The following is a 13,758-nucleotide window of genomic DNA, read 5'->3' as shown; positions in this document are numbered from 1 at the left end:
TCCACATTTTAGCACTATAAACATGGATTTGGTGTCTAGTCTCTCTGCAGTTTACATGTGATGGAAACTCCAGAGAGTGTTCTTCAAAATGTTTACATTTTGTGTCAGAATTGGTGAAAAAATACAGTTTGGATTTGAAATTGTGAGATAAAAATTATTTTCTGGACTGATTTAAGGGCTCTTGGAAACGTACTTCTTTGTGTGTCTCTCTGGTGGGATTTGTGCGTGTGTGTGTGTGTGTGTGTGCGTATGTGTGTGTGTGCGTGCGAGCGTGTTTGTGTGTGCGTCAAGATAATCTTGGGTCACAAACATCATTCAATCCATACGAATTAATAAACGTCCAAAGCCGTCTTGTCTGATTAAAACCGCTGCCTCTTGTCTTATTTGAGGGTTCACACACTCACTCACACACACACACACATACATACACACACACACACTGCATCCTGTGCTTGTGCAGGTGTGTCGTGTGTTTGACTATTGACTATAAACTTACTTTGCTTATATCTCACCCCCTGTTGACCGTCAGCAGTCAGCTGTGGTGGTGACAACTCCTTTCACGCCTTTTCTGCTTTTGCTGCTTATCTTGAAAACAGCTGAAAACCTGCTTCTGCAGCCAGAAAGCCAAACGAAGCAGTTGACTGTTGGCTGATAAATATTTCATGCAAGACGGAACAGCAGGTCAAAATAAAAGCATGCTGATATGCAGGACTGAAAATGTCCTCCTTCTCTCCAAAAGAGTGGTTTACCTGTTGTTTCTTCTAAAAGAATCAAGCCAAGCATTTAAAAGCATTTATTATTAATTATCATTCATCTGCTGGAGGGGTGGGAAAGTTTATATGGTCACTTTAAAATGATCTGAAGATGTATACGTAGGAGATAATTTTGTTACACAACTAGTTTGAAAGCCAGTTATAGATTAATATGTAATTTACACAAGTTTGAAATTAAAAACTGAAACTTTCAGCAGTTAAACTTATGAAATGAAAAATATTTACTCATTCACAGCTTTTTTTTAATGAGGCAAAGGGAGATTTTAAGTATTTTCAATCAGTTAAAACCACCATTATTCAAGCAAGTGTACTTTAATATATTTTATAACATGTCTGGAGGCGTGTCTTCAAGTAAAATTACTCCAGTAACAGGAAAGAGTCTAATTAAGTAGAAGATTAAATACATAGAAATGGTTTTATAAAAACAGGTTACATGTGTATTATGTTGATCCAAGAATTAGATGTGAAGATCGATACTGTGCTCCTGACTGTGCAGGAAACAAGTAGCCAAGCATTTAAAAACATTTATTACTAACTCTAATGTTCACTAAATAAGCTGTATCGTGCTTGTTTGAAGTGACAACAACTACTTATTCTGTTTTATTCCTCTGTGCAAAAGATACAATTTCTACAAAAACTTCCTAATTTCTTTTCATCTAATCATAGATGAAAGTTAAAAATCAAAATGTCTGCTTATTTTATTTTGAAAGTGAAGAGCAGAGCCAGGAAGTTAAATTCTTTTGCAGTTTGGACAGCCAATCCTCCACACACACACACACACACACAGTCTGTGTCTGAGGCCATGCTCCGCCTCATGCTGAAGCTCAGGGAGTTTTCATCAATGATTCATTCTCCTGAGGTCGACCTTCCCTCATGTGTAAAATAAAAATAAAGAGCTGACCTCAGAGCAGCTCCAGCCTCCTGCAGTTCTGCTGTCAGTCTCCTCAGTGTCCTGATCAGAGCGCACTCACCCTCCTCATCCTCCACTTACAGGTGAGCAAACCAGACTGATTTCACACCGATAACCAGGCTTATCTGTTTATTCTTAAATTACACGGATCATTTTCTATTCTGGGGGATGAAATGTGACTCTGAGATATTTGCAGTTCTCACTTTTCTCCTCATCAGTGCTGCTCTTAGAAGGTTCAGATAATCAGCTTATGGTATAAAGACAATATTTGATTTATTCCAACTTGGGCCTGATATCTGTGATACTTATTGAGTTTATAGTGCCCCCAGGTTACTGATCTCCTCCTGATATCTCTAACGCCTCTGCACACTTTAGGCTGTGATAAGTTCTTGCAGGATTGTGGTCATATTTTTTTGGTCTCTGACTCTTTGCTGCTTAAAATTCAAAACAGCTTAACATTTGTTTCCTCTGGTCATATCAGAAGGCTCTTTAGTTACTAAACAATCTAGCTCTGTTTGATTGTTGGTCTCACATAGGACTTATTTTGAGAATATTCTTCAAAAAGCCTAAAGGATTGTGTTTCAAGTTAATGAAAGAGACCTTCTCTTGTCTGAAGCACTGTGGCTCATTGCTGGATTTCAGGGTGATTTGGTGATTCAGAGAATAAACCTTTTGAATGGAGAGCAGGACATTTTCCCTGAATGTTGTTATGAAAATGGCAGTGTGACTTGCCAGTAAAAGATTATTATGATTTAAAAAAATCAAATGAATATATATATAATTGTGAAGAGCTTCATCATTTTAACCTGCAGACTCCCTCTGTGTCTTTCTTTATTAATAATGATTTGCTGTGACGTCTCGTTTTAATTTACCTCGACTTCAGTCTATTCAGGTGGTGTATTTTATTTCTTTTTATCTTGCAGTAAAACTGTTAAAGTGTGAGTACTTTGCATATGTATCACATTTTTGCTGATTGAATTACGTGTAATTTGAGTCCATCTTTGTTTCCTATTTCGTTTGTTAGTCAAGTGTTTCCTGCCAAGAACACTGTTAAACATGGATACAACTTTTTTTTTTAAATTTGATCATATAAATGTTGCACGGCAGACTGTAAGGCCTTACTTCATGGGGTATTTTCTTAGGAAACAGAAAGAAGTCGGCACTAACATGTAGATTAATTTACATTAGAGACACATTGAAAACACAAGAAATCAAGTGTGATTAAGCTTTTTTGCCCAGGAGTTATATTTGTTTTTAAAATCTGCTATTTTAACATTAAGTTCCTCATGAGATTAGTGTGTGTGATCTTTTCTTGCTTTATGTAATCTTTAATCTTTAAATCTTCAATCTTTAATTGCTGCAGGATATCGTTGTTGGTCCAGCTGGATTGATTTAATCCAGTCTTGAGCATCAAGACTTTATAAAATTACAGTAAATGTAATCTGATGAAAAAGAAACTGACAGTAAACTTAAATGTCAAATGTCACAACTGTCGTCTTCATGCCTACAAATAGAGAGACAGACATGGAGGCGAGAATAACTGGGACTGATGTTTCATGTGTGCGTGTGTGTGTGTGTGTGTGCGTGTGTGTGGGTATGAAAGACCTTGGTTCATCCTGTATGTTTTTACAGATATGTGAATGACACATCAATATTTACCGTGTAAACGTGTTCTCTGATACAGTCCTGCACACGCACGCACACACACACACACACACACACACACACACACACACACACAAAATATAGACACAATGTCCTTCATTGTGTTTCTGTTGTTCCAGCATCTCTTCCTCCTTACAAACCAGAACTACCAGCTCCTCTGGATCCTCGGGCAGGTTGTCAGACTGAGGTCAGCAGCTGATTAGGAAATACACACGCAGACACACACACACACACACACACACACACACACACACATACACACACACACACACACACACACACACGCTGACCCTTAACTCCTCCTCTTCTCCTCTCCTCCTCTCCTCCTCTCTTCTCCTCTCCTCCTCTCCTCTCCTCCTTTCCTCCTCTCCTCCTCTCACAGCTCGGTCACACACTGATGCTCGTCCTCCAGTGGGAGTGGAATGGATAATGGCCATGGCAAACTGTAATGTGAGTCTATTTCAGCCTTTCTCACTCTTCTATGGCTGCCTGATGCTTTTTCTTCGTCTCATTTTAACCATGTGACAGTGGATCTGCCCACAGCCCCGTTTAAATTCCATTTGTAAGAAAAGGTTGTTTGTTTAACACATGTCTGTGAGCAAACTCTTATTAGCAGTATGCATCTCCACCACAGCCAGTGGGATCGAGTTAGGAACTTAAGTGATATATCAAACAGATGGGATATTTTTATTGGATGGTCAGTAATCTAACAGTAATCATAAAATATGACTCTGATCCTCATGTTTTTGTCTTAAGGTTGGATGTTCTTCTCATTTTCATTTCCACTGTTCCCATGTTACCAGATTATCAATGACTGTTTTTCTCTCAGCTCCGTAAAACCAGTTTAACTGAGGCCAAGTTCACACAACGAGAAGAGATTTTCACAGTTTGATTTTCCTGCAAAGGTTAAACTGATATTTAACCTGCTTAGACTTCTCCCCATATGATCATTGTAATGCTCAATATTGTTGTTTTCCTACCAAAACAGGGGATTTCAAGGATTACCTTTTAAAATCAGTGCAGACACGATGTCACATTTTCACCTGAAAATACCATCCATGACTAAATCTGCTTTACTGTGAACAAGGCCTCTGTTGAGCGATGCTGACGCTGAACTTTTTAAATATCACTTATTCATGGCTTATGTGTGTAATCAGGCAAATAAATATTGTTTTGTGTACTTCTCTGTCTTTTTTGTGTTTATTTGTCCTGCAGCAGCGGTCCCCATCCTCCTCTCCTCATGATGATGTCAACCTGGGACCTTCAGCAAACCCACAGTCAGTAGATCTCTTTCATCTCACACACAGAGGAGGTTTTTCTTCGCTAAGCTGAAAATCTAGAAAAAGGTGCAGCTAAAAGTGTATTTTCGGTGGCTTGGATCTGATATTTTCAGAACATCTTACGACTTAATTCAGTATAAGTCCCCTAAACAGCAGCTTTAATAAATCTTTATACTATACTCTGTACTGTTTGTAGTTTTGCTGTCGACCATTTGTAAGCTATTGCTTCAAAGGGTTATTGCATAATTTTGTCTCCCAAACAGCACAATACATTTAATAGATTACTCTGTGTCTTATTTCAGTGCCAGGCCCACTGACTTTGACTTCCTGGCCGTCATTGGCAAGGGGACCTTTGGAAAGGTGACATAGAAACAATTACTTATTTATCCATCTGTCTGTTTATTGTTGAATCCAACATGTGGTTTTTTTCTTTCAGCAGTTTCCTTATTGTAACTCGTTCAGGTCGCATACTGTCCAGCAGGGACCTCTCAGTGAAAGTGGTTTAAATGAGTCTGTGTGATATGAGGGGCTGCTATCGTATGACCGACCCTGATTATTATAGATTTGTGTAGATCGCTCTCTGTGGATCCAGTGAGCAGTATTTTTATTGTCCAGACCTTGTTAGACAGAAGAGAAGGAATAAGATAGTGAGCTGTTGCTGACCTTGCAGACAGGGTCAGAGAGAGTCTACCTGCTGACTGCTGTCTGATCAAAATGTGCTGCCTGCTTCATGAATTATTAACTTTACAGTCCACCGAAGCCTCTTAAGGTTACCTGAACATCATGCAGTCAATGGAACAGCAACGTACTAGAGAACAAAACGCCAGCAGAGGCCTGTTTAACATAAATTATACAATAAACTCTTAATGTGATTACTGTCTCTTGTCTGCAAGATTGTATTTCTACATAAAAGTCCTGTTGAGACCTTTTTTTTTTTTGTATCAACACACTTCTCAGATTTCTCAGTATCATCTGTTTCCACAGATCACATATCTGTGTTGTGCGCTGTTCTCAGAGGGGTTTCATGTAATGTCCTGACAGCAGTGTGTCGAGATGGTGGCGCTGACTGTTTACCAAGCAAACTGCTAACAAACAAACCTTCATGCAGGTCCTGCTCGCCAAGCTCAAAGCCGACAACAAATTCTACGCCGTCAAAGTGCTGCAGAAGAAAGTCATCCTGAAGAAAAAAGAGGTATTAAAGTTTTTGATGGTCCATTTTTAATGACAGCTGCTCCTCCTTGGCTTCATCATTTTCCTCTACGAAGACTGTTATGAGCCACACTAACACAAACCAAACCTCAATCAAGCTCTAGTGGTTGAAACTTTAATCTGAACACGATGAAGGAGAGTTTTGAGTTTCACAGACACAGGCATGACCCAAAAATCTAACTTTTTATTTAAATCCCCTCATAGCAAAATATTTTAATAACTGCAAATAAAATGCTGTGTTTATTAAGGGATTTAGCAGACATCATCTTTAGAGAAACACAGTACATGTAAATTTAAACTACACAGTACTCTGATGTGCCAAACAGAAGCAGATGAAGGTGGAAAATATCTCAAAGCAAGCCAAGTGGAAAATGTGCGCAAGTATCTCTGAGTGTTATTAGTAAACAGCGTTTTGACCCAGCAACACGATCTGAATCTTATCTAATCTACAGGTTGTTCTGTACAAAGGACAGATTTTACAACTCCCAGAAAATAAACCACTTCTGTGTTTATGTGACAACACTATGAAACTATCCGATCAAACACGCCTTGTGTGTGTGCTTCTGCTGAAGTGGAAGTGTTAAGTGGTGTTTTATGGAAGAGACCATTTTATTATCACATTAGATACTCTGAAACTTTCTGAAACTTCACTGTGGGTGTAGTTTCTCACCTCCTTCTGTTATTATCCATCGAGTTGCATGGCATTACTCACCAGCTAATAATTATTAGAATTAAGACAAGCATTTAGACACACTAAAACTCTCAGACAAATGTTTTCAACTATGATAGTGGTGAACATGTTACCTCTGAACCAAAAATTTATAAAAATAAAAAAAGTTTTTGGAAAAAGTTTTTATGTAGTGTGGATCCTCCTCATTTGTGTTGCCCAATTTTATCACATCATTATTTTAATTTATATCTTAAATTATAAATAATTATATATAAATTACAGTGTTTTCACAGAAAGTGATACTAAGTAATGATTTTTTTTCTTTCAAAAACCTAGAAATAAAAATAGAAATAAAATAATATTAACTGGACACATGAGAGTGTGCACATCTCTTCTCACACAGCCTGGAGGGGATGCCACCATGGAGAGAGACAGACGTAGTTTTCTCTTCAGGTCATCCTCTTCAATACCTCTTTGTCTCCTCTTCCTCCCCACAGACTCCCTCGTGATTCGACTCGTCTCCTCTCATTTCCCTTGTGACTCTCCGACTCCTCTAAAAAACGTCTTTACACCGCCTTCTCACTACATCTTACTTCTTACTTACACTGTCTTTTTTTTTTTCGTGGGCTTTTCGCCTTTATTTGACAGAGAAAAGAAATAGATGAGAGAAAAGGATGGAATTGAACAGGTGATGGCATGTGCTGTAACCACTTGGTTCATTTCACTCCAGATAAACAGAGGACACACAGATTTTGCATTTTCTTTATCTATATTAGATACAGAAAGAAACAAGGAAAGACAAGGAGCACGCAGCATCAAAACAACTCTGTGAACTGCAGGTAGCGTCGGGAAAGATCCAGGAAATCAACGATAGAAAGGAAATCAAAAAATTCCTGAACACTTCCTCTCTTTTACTCATTGTTTATTGCTCCTGGGACCCACAGTTTGAATGTATTCTGTGAAAACAACACGTCCATATGCACATGCCTCATTTTCACCACATAAAAGGCCTCATTTACGGTTGTTTAGTTACCTTAAATTAAAGTTTCTTTGCTTGTGTCAGTGTCCGAATAGACCAGCCCTCCAAGCGGACCCCTCTCTCCCCCACACTACCTGTTTGTGATTTATTTTTCTCTTTTCTTTCTTTAGCAAAAGAACATAATGGCAGAGAGAAATGTGCTGCTGAAGAGTCTGAAACATCCATTTCTGGTCCGGCTCCACTACTCCTTCCAGACCCCAGAGAAGCTCTACTTTGTCCTTGACTATGTGAATGGGGGAGAGGTATGTGTCTTCAACTAAATCAATAAATAACTTAACAGAGATACATGTTTTGAAGGCATAAAGGTGATGTGTTGTTTTGGTGGATATTGTTGAGGCCTTTCTGGACAGACTGGAGCTGTCAGGACACATTTAGTGGCCAAATTAAAGGCGCAACACTCAACATCAATAACTTGCAACCATGGCAACTTTTAGATAGTAGATGTTTCCTACAATAAAGACTATTGTCAGTGCGATTACGACCTTGTAGACATAATAACGGGTGTGTGTTTTTACTGCACATAATAACATCCTGGTAGACAGGAAGCAACAGGATTTGTTATTAAAAGCAATACTGCTTTCATCAGACCTGTCACTAAATCTCTCACTTATGCTCTCATTTGTGTCCGTGAATAATTGTACCAGACTGCCATTAATAATTGGACAGAGCCAGGCTGGATGTTTCCCTTTGCTTCCTGTCTTTATATTTACACAGGCTGACTAGCTGTAGCTTTATATTTACGCACAGATATGAGGGTGATATCAATCCTCTCGTCTAACTCTTGACAAGAAAAAAAAGAGGCTTATTTCCCACAGTATCAAGCTATTGCTTTACACAAAAACACCACACATCTCCAAGCAATATCAACACAATGAATAGTATTTGATTTTATGGATTTTGCCAGGGTTGTAAAGGTTTTTAAGACTGTCGTAGTCAGTCTATGCTGCGAATGAACTGAACTAAACACTTGTTTAAACATCATATGATTTCCTTGCCGTTCAACTGGGACACAGTAGGCTGTAACAAAGTCCTAATAAGTAATCCTTTATTTGCGCATGCCAAATGAATTCAGGCACAGCTTGTCGTGTGCAGCCAGCAGACCTGTTTCCAAACTTTAAATTTTACCCCAGACCCTCCTTGAAAAAATATATATATATTTTTAAAAATATTTTATTTATCATGTTTTGTGTGTAACCATTGGAACCACTGGTCTCTGGAAAATAACCCCCCTTTTATTCTGTCACTTTGTCTCTTCATCCTTCAATTATCTCAATTATCTATTATTTTTATTATTACTTTTCTAACAACCCTGTTTTAATGTCCTTTTAATTTTTCCCTCCACTCTTTTGATGCTCTCTCCATCCATCCTCTAATCTTTCTCTCCTTTTCTGTCTTTCTGTAGTTGTTCTTCCACCTGCAAAGAGAGAGGTGTTTCTCTGAACCCAGAGCGAGGTTCTACACAGCCGAGGTAGCAAGCGCTATCGGCTATCTTCACTCTCTTAACATCGTTTACAGGTCAGACGGACAGACTCACACTTAAACACACACTTTTATTTATTAAAATACCCTCTGATTTGACCTGGATCATAATCTATTCTACCTTATCTGCAGAGACTTGGGGTTTTTACTGTAAAACACGAACTGTTTATTTTACTTTCTCTCATGATAATCTGATCGTTCTTGTCTGTTTCAGAGATCTGAAGCCTGAGAATATTCTCTTAGACTGTCAGGTGAGACAAGTTTGATTCTGTAAACTTCAGCTCCTCCTGTTTTAGTCTCTATTGTGGTCATTGTAATTATACTTAAGTAACTGAAACTTAAATACACAACATATACATTCCTGCTTGTATTTTGTGTGTGCAGGGCCATGTGGTGCTGACAGATTTTGGGCTGTGCAAAGAAGGTGTCGAGCCGGAGGGAACTACGTCGACGTTCTGTGGGACTCCAGAAGTGAGCAAGAAAATATACTTAAGAACTGTGAAAAGGACTTTACATTACTGAACTAAAAAGTGGTTTGTAGACAACAGTTTTGAAGCCTTGAGTTTGGCATTTTAGTCGTCGCCATCTTGGTTTTGGAGCCAGAAGTGATGTCTGGTCACCACTTGGTTTGTCACAAGGTAGTCCTGCCCTAAAGCATACCCCGCTAAATGGGACCATAATTTACTAAATGAACAGCACGCTGTATTGAAGAAGACTTGAAAGTACCGACAAACTCATCAGGAAACTGTTTACTGAGGTAATACATCTTGTGAGAAGTGAGGTCATTTTCTTATAGACTTCCATTCATTCTGACTTCTTTTTGCAACCAGAGGAGTTGCCATTTGTTATGTCCACTTCTTTTATACAAATGTCACAACAGAAAAACCATCATGATACATCCTAAGTCAGTTTTTATCCCCTCAGTCTATCTATAGGCGAGGTAGGTTTTTTTTTTTTACGTGTCCGTGCCCAGGGGCCCATTGTCCCATAATCCACCTCTGGTGACGTAAATATCAACCTTCTTACTGAGTACGAAGTGTTGACCGGCAGGATTTGCCTGTGACGTCTACGGTCTTTGTCCGTCTCTCTGTCTGCAGTACTTGGCACCAGAGGTTCTTCGTAAGGAACCATATGACCGAACAGTGGACTGGTGGTGTCTGGGAGCAGTGCTCTATGAGATGATCTACAGCCTGGTATGTGAACATCTTCATATCAGACGACACTACTGTGTATCCTGTTTTCACCAAAAGATATCAAACAGATTCAGCCTCAAGGGATCATGAATGTTCTTTTATGGCAATGTGCCTCTCACATGTTGAATATGCTGTGTTTATTTTACATTTATGTATTTGTTTATGAATTGATGATCTTAAGAACAGTGAACATACATTTTCTGCTTTATTACAAATGGACACATCTGAAGAAACCTCAGAAGGTTTCAGGATTCACATCATTTAAAAACACAACATGTTATGACGTGAAATGAAGAAGAAATGTTTAAGATTCTGCACTATGTCTAGTAATCAGTTTTAAGCAAATTTGAGGCCAACTCCTTTTGTACAAAAGGGGAAATAGATCAAATCCACCTTTGAGATGGGACTCAAATCTGAACTTTTGTACAAGGGAGCTAGGTTGGTCAGTGTCATACATTTGCATACATGCTTATAACGTCTTGCTTTTCTAATGCTCCTGAATCCTAAAACTTTCTGATTATGTCCAGGTTTACATGCAAATATTAGAGATTTTCAATCTGGTCTCACACTTTTGAAAGCCACTGTGAGTTAAATTTCACTGCATCATTTCATAATAATAATGTTTCCCTCCGCTTCAGCCTCCTTTCTACAGCCGTGACGTTGGTGAAATGTATGATGGGATCCTCCACAAGCCGCTACTGCTGCCTCCAGGGAAGTCTGATGCCGTCAGCTCTCTGCTGGTGGGTCTTCTGCAGAAGGACCAGCACAGACGCCTCGGGGCCATCGCCGACTTTGTGAGTGTGTTATGTTAAAAACAAGGTCTCCCAACTGCTGCTACACACTGAAACAGATGGTTTCCCAGACAAGAAATAAGCCTAGTCTTAGACAAAAGATGTTTTTCAAAGGACTACTTCATTAAATCTTGCTTTATGCGAAGATTAGGCTTATTCCATGTTTCGGAAACTAGCCCCTAAGAATATAAAACATCTTCAAAGGGGTTTGGACCATTTCTGAGAACAGATCCGTCTACAGCCTCTCTGAGACAATTTAAACGATGATCAAAATGACACCACCTTCATGCTTTCTCTCATAGTTTAAAACAGCATAATAATCATACAAACCTCTGTTGGAGTGCTAGTTTATCCTCGTAATTCTTGATAAGAGGGAAGAAAATCTCAGTGACGATACACAGTGCACATCTATGACCTCTCCTTCTTTCACTTATAGTTAGAAATAAAGAACCACATCTTCTTCTCTCCAATCAACTGGGACGACCTTTACCACAAGAGAATCACTCCTCCTTACAACCCCAACGTGGTGAGTTCTTTCAGGCTGTCTGTGATCTGTAACCACTCATGTCTCTTAAGCTTTTACACATCAAGTGTATTCATAAGTGTATTCTGTCGTTTGTCACCTTGCATGTGCCCATTATTTATCTTCTGTTGAAGTTTTGTCACCCACAACACTTTTTTCCAGTGAAATCCAGCCAATAAAACTCCCCCAGAAACACTGAATTCTCTCTAAATCTCAGGCACTTTACACATTTTCTTGAATCCCTTTATCTTCCCTCCCAGGCGACAACAGTTCAACCTATTTCTAATGTTATTTATTCTAATTTTAATCCTTTGACTTGTTAATTTTTTCAAAATTTGTCCCTCACTTCTTGTGATCTTACTCATAAAGGCCTTACAGAGACGTATTTACAGTTTTAAGATGAAGGCTTGAAATATTTTCTTTGTTGTTCAGCCATAGAGGTTTCTAAGAGGTTTTTGTGTGTATTTTTCGTATTCATTTAAAACGAGGATGACCTTCACATATGCTTTGTATTTGGAAAGCACCTAACTCTTGGCTTAGTCACTATTAAATACAGGACCATGGCAACAGAACATATTTGCTCCTAAATCAGTGTGCACAATATGTGAACCTGTATGTAACCATAGCAAAAATACTAATATTTGAATACAGACTACTTTTTTTTGTCTCTTAAGTTACCATGGAATAAAAATCATTCATCCTTGTCCATTATTTTCATACATAGAGACACCTTGTATTTTGTAACTTCACATAAATTGTTTCATCTTTCAGAGAGGCCCAGCCGACACTCAGCATATTGATCCAGAGTTCACCAGAGAAATGGTTCCTAACTCGGTGAGCCGGACCCCAGAGTTCAACGCCAGCACCAGCTCCAACAACGCCTTCAACGGGTTCTCCTTTGTGGCCACAGAGGACAGCTTTCTGTGAGGCAGGAGTTCACTGTGTGAACACGGTGACTGATTCAATGCAGCGATCACACCTCTTCTGAGTTAAAATCTCATGAAAATAAGAGCTCCACGTGTGCCGTTGCAGAAATCAAACACAGGTCTGTGTTTAGAGACACGGCGAGGATAGCGGCATGAACGTGTTACCAAATATAGAGAGCTTCAAGACAAATAGGAGCATCTCTAAGTGCAAATTACCTTTATTCCATTCCTGTGCACTGGAATCAGGAGCACAGCTGGATTTACACAAAATACTATTTTATGCACAGACATTATCAAACTATATTGTGTCTGACTCAAGCATAATCTCTGGGCACAAACACAAACAAGCTTTTTTGTGTTTTTGCAATTTTTTTGGTAACGACAGGTGTTGGCACAAAAAAGACCAAACCATAAAAGACTTTACACCTGCAGGAAAAAAGAGCCTTTAGTATTGTCTGTCTCACTGATCTTATTTTAACAGAAAACAGAGTGAATGGACAGATTTCTTAAGTAAACAAGAAGATAATAACCTCCTTTGAAAGAGGGAAAACATCTCACATACATCCACCAGACACAAAAACCTACTGCTTTAACAGTGCAGTGTGAGTTGCCTCTACTGGCTGACAGATTTCAGGTAAACTGCTGCTTTTCTGGCACAAAGACAGATTCATTCCTGCAGCATCAGTCTCCAAAACTGCACTTTAAACTAAAACAAGGTGGTCCCAGTGCTTCCAATGAAAGAGACTCTTCATTAAAGACTAAAAGGAAAAACATATCGATAAAAACAGCTAAAGATAGTATTAACAGTAATATAATGTATCACATTCACAACAGTGGCCTTTATGGAAATGATGCCAAAATGATGCACTGATGGTAAAAAAATGCTCGGCCACAGAGCAGTGTGCACATTATGTTTATTCTGCTGACTGTAGTTTTGTCTGTAACTGGGAAACTTTGTTTGTCTGGAGATTATTTTAGCCTGTAGATAGCAGACAGTGACACTGATTAGTTTCATGACTCATGCTAAAGTTCAGTTAATGTCATAATGAAAATACTGTCTGAAACAATTGTAAATACACCTTAGCAGCTTTGCATAATGAATATGTACTGTAGTAACGTGATTATATCAGTGTAAACCATGAAGTTCCTCTCTGCCTTAGAAATGAAACTGATGGTGCTTAATGTTGGCAGTGATGGGTTCTGTTGGTTTTGTTTTTTCAAAGTTTTAAATTCACAAAATACTGTATCAGGTACATTTCTATGAAGCCAAAGACACTGTATGGGAAATAACTGTTTATTT

The 13,758-nt window shown here is 38.7% G+C and overlaps 1 protein-coding gene across 3 annotated transcripts; it reads left to right on the top strand.

Annotated features, from left to right (window-relative positions):
* Positions 1-1,643: 1,643 nt before the first annotated feature.
* On the top strand, positions 1,644-12,840 carry sgk2a (serum/glucocorticoid regulated kinase 2a). Of its 3 annotated transcripts, none has more exons than XM_070839170.1 (14): positions 1,644-1,766; positions 3,468-3,535; positions 3,731-3,798; positions 4,567-4,625; positions 4,931-4,988; positions 5,737-5,820; positions 7,657-7,788; positions 8,949-9,061; positions 9,240-9,276; positions 9,410-9,496; positions 10,123-10,218; positions 10,857-11,012; positions 11,446-11,535; positions 12,304-12,840. In XM_070839170.1, the coding sequence occupies exons 3-14, from the start codon at positions 3,778-3,780 to the stop codon at positions 12,457-12,459; spliced, it is 1,089 nt and encodes a 362-aa protein (XP_070695271.1). In that variant the 5' UTR covers positions 1,644-1,766; positions 3,468-3,535; positions 3,731-3,777; the 3' UTR covers positions 12,460-12,840. The 3 variants fall into 3 exon arrangements, with proteins under 3 accessions (XP_070695271.1, XP_070695269.1, XP_070695270.1); XM_070839168.1 differs by having other exon boundaries at positions 1,645-1,766; positions 4,564-4,625; XM_070839169.1 differs by lacking the exon at positions 3,468-3,535 and having other exon boundaries at positions 1,645-1,766; positions 4,564-4,625.
* Positions 12,841-13,758: the final 918 nt, after the last annotated feature.

This window comes from Pempheris klunzingeri, chromosome 11 (assembly GCF_042242105.1).
Source record: "Pempheris klunzingeri isolate RE-2024b chromosome 11, fPemKlu1.hap1, whole genome shotgun sequence".
Lineage (NCBI taxonomy): Eukaryota > Metazoa > Chordata > Actinopteri > Acropomatiformes > Pempheridae > Pempheris > Pempheris klunzingeri.
The sequence above is the reverse complement of the archived record's forward strand: the minus strand, read 5'-3'. Positions and strand labels throughout refer to the sequence as shown.